The 5,400-nt window shown below is 39.4% G+C and overlaps 1 protein-coding gene across 1 annotated transcript in view; it reads right to left on the reverse strand.

The window, feature by feature from the left end:
- The window catches only part of LOC118423890 (TLC domain-containing protein 4-B-like), a 15,507-nt gene extending 10,216 nt beyond the window's left edge, over window positions 1-5,291 (reverse strand). The window contains exons 1-5 of the mRNA XM_035832205.1: window positions 5,106-5,291; window positions 3,511-3,600; window positions 2,019-2,077; window positions 904-995; window positions 271-344 (exon numbers count right to left, since the gene is read on the reverse strand). Of these exons, the coding sequence (XP_035688098.1) occupies window positions 271-344; window positions 904-995; window positions 2,019-2,077; window positions 3,511-3,600; window positions 5,106-5,257 (467 nt within the window). The 5' untranslated portion in view covers window positions 5,258-5,291. The remainder of the gene's footprint in view (window positions 1-270; window positions 345-903; window positions 996-2,018; window positions 2,078-3,510; window positions 3,601-5,105) is intronic.
- Between the last annotated feature and the right edge of the window lie 109 nt (window positions 5,292-5,400).

The following is a 5,400-nucleotide window of genomic DNA, read 5'->3' on the forward strand; positions in this document are numbered from 1 at the left end:
ACCGGTATAAGTGCCCAATGCATGTTACACCTAATTCCTTGGAGAGGCTCAAAACGTATCAATGACCCCTGAACGAATGTGCGGCTACAGGAATTTTACGTAATATGTCAATGGTAAAGTCTCTCAACAATTGTTTCGATTTGAACAACACGTAGTCCAGACGGCTTTTGTTTTTTTTAACGGCGACTTAACCTTTGACATATTACCTAGAATTCCTGTCACCGCACATGCATTCTGACCTCTGTGAGGGGGCTTATAAATGTACCTTACCTCATATTGATGAAGGGAGTGGACAGTTCAAACAGAGTCCAGCTGGTGCCAAAATACAGCGCCTGGGGTTGGGCCTAAGGAACGATTAAAATTCTGTTCAATGGGTGGTAAAATATGTACTGCAGCTACTGTATACATATTACAAGAATGGTGGGTTATCATCTTGCCAAACAGATAATGCAAGGGAGTCAATTAGCCCCTGTTGTTTCAGTTACGTTTTTTTGGGGGGGAGGGCTGCTATGTCACTTGCCCCGTATGGAACTTTCCGGCACTTGGGACATAGCCCCCCCCCCCCCCCCACACACAAACGTGTACAAAACTGAAACAACAGGAGCTAATTGACTCTTTTGCATCAACTGTGTCATAGCCTTGTTTCCCATTGAAATTCAAATTATATTCAGCTTGACTTTGCCTTGCCTTTGTTTCTATTGGAATCCAATTTTTTTTCAGTAATTGTCTTCGTCTGAAATAATTGTCTTACATGTTTTCTATTGGACAGCTAATATTGTCTTCATTCTGAGATACGGTATAAAAGACGAATTTCTTTCAGATCACTTCAGTGTCACTGACGAAAACGAGTAGATGCTAGCTGAAACGCCTGACCGTTTCCAAACCCATCTGATGATATCTTACAATGACATTATGACATCCCCAGATGCCAACAGCGTGATGCAGAACTATCTTCCAGTCTCGTAGAGGGTCATACATCGCCATCAGTAGATTATCTGTTGGTCCGAAAAGAGTTAAATGTTAAACTTAAACCTAAGCTTTGGGTTTCTTTCATATTCTGACATGTCTAACGTCTGAGAATAAGACAGAAAGCACCAAAACACAGCGATATTCTTTCTACGTGGATCTTTTCTTAATTGTAGCGTCCTTAACCTCTGACCTTACCCATACGCCCCTGCGGTATCAAACTGTAAGATGGCGTATGATTGTAGCACACTATGTGGCGTTGTGGTAAAGAAAGGTTGTGCGGCCGAAATCTTAAACAGTTATTTTGTGAAAGCAAGCGATGCATGAACATTATTGTAATGTGCATGGGAAAGTCTGGTTTTAGGTTGTATGAAAGGTTATGAAGTTTGCCCAGTCGGTATATAACACGCTAGTTCACCATTATTCGCGGGGTAACCTTTATCCGTTGTATTTTACACTAGGGTACTTCACTACATCAAGTCGACTGACGATGGTCTCAAACTGCATTATATTGAAAAAAAATGCAATGCAATTTGAAACCACCGTCCATCAACGTGATATCCCTAAGTATCCTGTTTTTAGGTACAACGGATATAGGTTACCCTGCGAATAAAGGTGAACTAGCGTTAAATGCGCGTCCTTGTCTGGATGTAGTTCAGCATAACCCCATTTTAAAAAAGGCGCTAAATTGTTACGAAAACTTTTTAAAAATTATTTTATATATTGTACCCCAACTTCAACATATTCTTCTGTCGAACAGGAAAGCCTGCTATAATTCTATCCGCGTACATGCGAAGTAGTTTATGGCCATTAATTAATAAGTATAGAAATCTCCAAAGGCGAAATACTATGTTCTGCTACCATATTGTTGAACGTACATGTAACATGACACGGAATAACCTAGTTACAAAATGATAAGCTATATGTATTATAACTTTGCCTACTGGCATGAGATTAAGTGACAATTGTTTGACACATTTAAAAGAAATAATAAAAATGTCAAAGTTATGGAGAAATTCGCAACGTTTCTTTCAAATTTTGAAAGCACTTACCAGCCATCTCGTATCCCATCGCGACGCTTGATGCATATGCGAAGATGGGCATTTCAAACCTGTTGGATAAGGGAGTGTACATTTACAAAAAGAATGGGAATCAACGGCTTAGTCTTTCAAAATATTTCATCAATACATGGGTGATGATGCCATTTTCAAGATAGGCTCGCGGTCTGTCTCCTTGTGCAATATGTGGAAACGTATCGAATTATCTGCTCCAGTATCATAGCAAGCCAATAGGGGGTCCGTGAACAAACTTTCACCTCAATTTGCTTTGAGGACGCCTACCAAAGTCACATTTTGGGCTTTAAACTTTGGCCTTAGTGCATACTCACCTGGAACTGCGAACTAGCTTACTCATGGATAGCAAGGGTCTTTATTCAACATCAATATATGTACAACCATAATAAAAGGGTTAAGGTTAATTCTATATGATTTGTATATTCTATATGATTTGTATATTTTATTTTGTTTCTATAGTTTATTATTGGTAAATATAAATTCTGTTTCCTTAGGTTACTTATCGTTATGATTTTAACTTATGTTTATTTCGTTCAATTCGATTATGTATAATTAGATTATTTCATGCGACCTAGTCTCGGGGGGGGGCAGGAATGCCCTTATGGCTTCCGCCCTCCCCCTTTTCCGCATTCAATGTGTTTTTAAGTCATATAATATATGCGAAGAGATAAAGAACAAAGAACCACAACCAACGTTCTGGTAAATGTCTGTCACCTCTCACAGTACAATACTGACTGGCAGGTGTCGATGCCAGCGATGCAAGGCTAGCAATAACCAAGACAAAATATTTACGTCGATGAAGGTTGGACATCCATGGAATAAAATTCGCCAAATACTCAAGCAAATGCGTATGATCATTTGAAATTGTCAGACGTTTCAGACAGCATCCTCTGTCTTTTGTAAGAAGAAACTGAGCAAAATTGATGAGCATGTTTGAGACCAAAACTATGGATTACTTGTGAATGAGATTAATTGAAGACAAATATAGGATAGCCCAATAGGAAACAAAATTTAAGACTAGGTTGATGCTAATCAACTTCCGCCGTTTTCTTTTAAATACAAGATAGAGCTAAATGTTGGTTTGCTAGATCCCAAGTACCGGAATGTTCGAACACGTAGTCCTCCTTTCCTTTTTGCTTTCATAATGATTGACTATAATATGAAAGGAAATTTTGGCATATGTGCAATATCTCATACATTGGTTTTGAATAAAGAACCCTGTTGTCCAACCAACCAAATCATACATTAATATAGCTTATTTATAATACAGTAGAAGCCGTTTAATTGCACTCCCCATTTGCCAGCACATTTTGTGCAATTATCCGGGTAGTGCAACAAAGCGAAGTTGTTCAGCTGGACCACTATAGGACTTTGGGATTCCGTGCAATTAACAGAAGTGTGCAGTTATCCGTTGTGTAACTAACTGGCTTCTACTGTATAGCTTATTTATGCAATGACAAGGTGTACCTACCAGAGATCTTCTGCTTTCAAACCGTCATACAAAAAGAACATGTAAACGCCAAGCCCTCCAACAATAGCAGCATGGAAGGTTGACATCACACTGAAAGATTATATGATGTTTATTCAAATCAGATCAAACAAGCTATATGCCCAGAACATCTGTCAATCTATTGTCAAAACGTAAATACAGTCAAACCTGCCCAAGACGACCACCCGGGGACCGGGCAAAGCTGTCGATTTGGCCAGTGGGCGGTTAGAAGAGTATCGACTCACAACATGCCCGATGCATAGTTTGAATGGTTTCCTTTGTGTTTAATAGCAAATAGCAAGCACACGCGCGTGCGTCCGCCACCATCTTTATTTTGATCATAACATCGTAATGGTAGTCAAAATCCGACGCAAACTGGCACAAAATCGCGCTAGTTATCATTGAAAATCGATGACACCTCAAGATTTGAAAATGACGCGGTCGTTATGGGCAGGGATTTGGTCCCAATTTTGGCGGTTGCGGTCGTGTTGGCCAGGTGAACGTTGTAAAGAGGTCGCTTAATGCTCACGTCAATGGGGAAAATTTTCGGGACCGAGAAAAAACGGTCGTAATGGCCATGCAGGTGGTCGCAAGAAGTGGTGGTCGCTTGGGCAGTTGTATATACATAGCGTTGGCAAGCAAATTCTTTTATAAATAAATTTATATGAAAATTCTGATTATAGATAAGGGATAGATTCGTTCCTTCGGTTGAATGGATGACACTTGCGCGCTCGCATCAATTTTTGCAAATGTTGTCGACCACACTGCCAATCGTACAATGCTGCAAAAGTAGTATTACAACGGAAATATCGAAAATGCCATATAATGCCAAAGTCAAAACCGACAAAGTCATCGATTTTAGGACATGTGAAAGAATAAAAAGACTTTGTTCCCCTTTCTTCTTTATTTTGTATTCTGTGTGTTTAGGCATTTGTTCAACCTTTCTGGCTATTTCGATTTCATAATGAAGTCAAATTCATTTTTTTTTCGTACGCTTGGATCAGTTTGCAGGTTCCCAGGGGATGTCATCCATACAGTCGAATCAAAATAGCCCAAGGTTTGCCATTCAATAAAATATTTACCAATAAACAGTATAAACTCAAACTGATTTCTACATGTTCTAATCTCAAAAAGTCATTATTACAAATATTAATTAATTCTCGAAAATAATATTTTGGATGGTTTTCAAAGCTCTATCCTTCAGTGGTTTTACATTAATGTGGGCTACTATTGAGTATCAGGTAGACAGATCTGTAGCCACAGCAATCTTATCTGTTGTCTTATTATCTCGGTCAACAAAGTCTGGGGCGTATTTACTGATTACAAACAATAGTGGCCCATATAGGGTGTGGAGGAGTGCTACGCATTTTGATATATCCAGGTATTCTAGTGTTACTCAGAACAATAATGGATGATAAGATAGACAGGAAACGGTATACGTTATACAATCATGAATTATATGGATATGACCTTCTGCTAACAGCTTTATTACAGTTTTCACCATAAAATCTCCGTATGCAAATAATATGTCATCGACCAGAAGGAATATGCTGATGATCGTAAGAAATATGCCTCACCTGTTTCTCAGTACCACCTGTTTGTTGGCCGGTAAAGTCACGAAGACAGGCGCCAGTTTCCGAAGCAATGGAGAGGACAGCCATTCGGAGATGGTCAGATGGAAGATGAAACTACCAACTATCGTCAAGATGTGCTGAGAGTTGTAACCCATCTTGTGCAGTGATGTGGTGTCCTCGGAGGTGTTTGTATTGTTTACAAAGGATCTGATAGCGTTTCAAAGTCCGGCTACCTAACCTACTGTCTTCGTCATAAGCACGTTTACTGGTCCGAGTACGCATGTGCAGTGACAGGATT

This window comes from Branchiostoma floridae, chromosome 10 (assembly GCF_000003815.2).
Source record: "Branchiostoma floridae strain S238N-H82 chromosome 10, Bfl_VNyyK, whole genome shotgun sequence".
NCBI lineage: Eukaryota > Metazoa > Chordata > Leptocardii > Amphioxiformes > Branchiostomatidae > Branchiostoma > Branchiostoma floridae.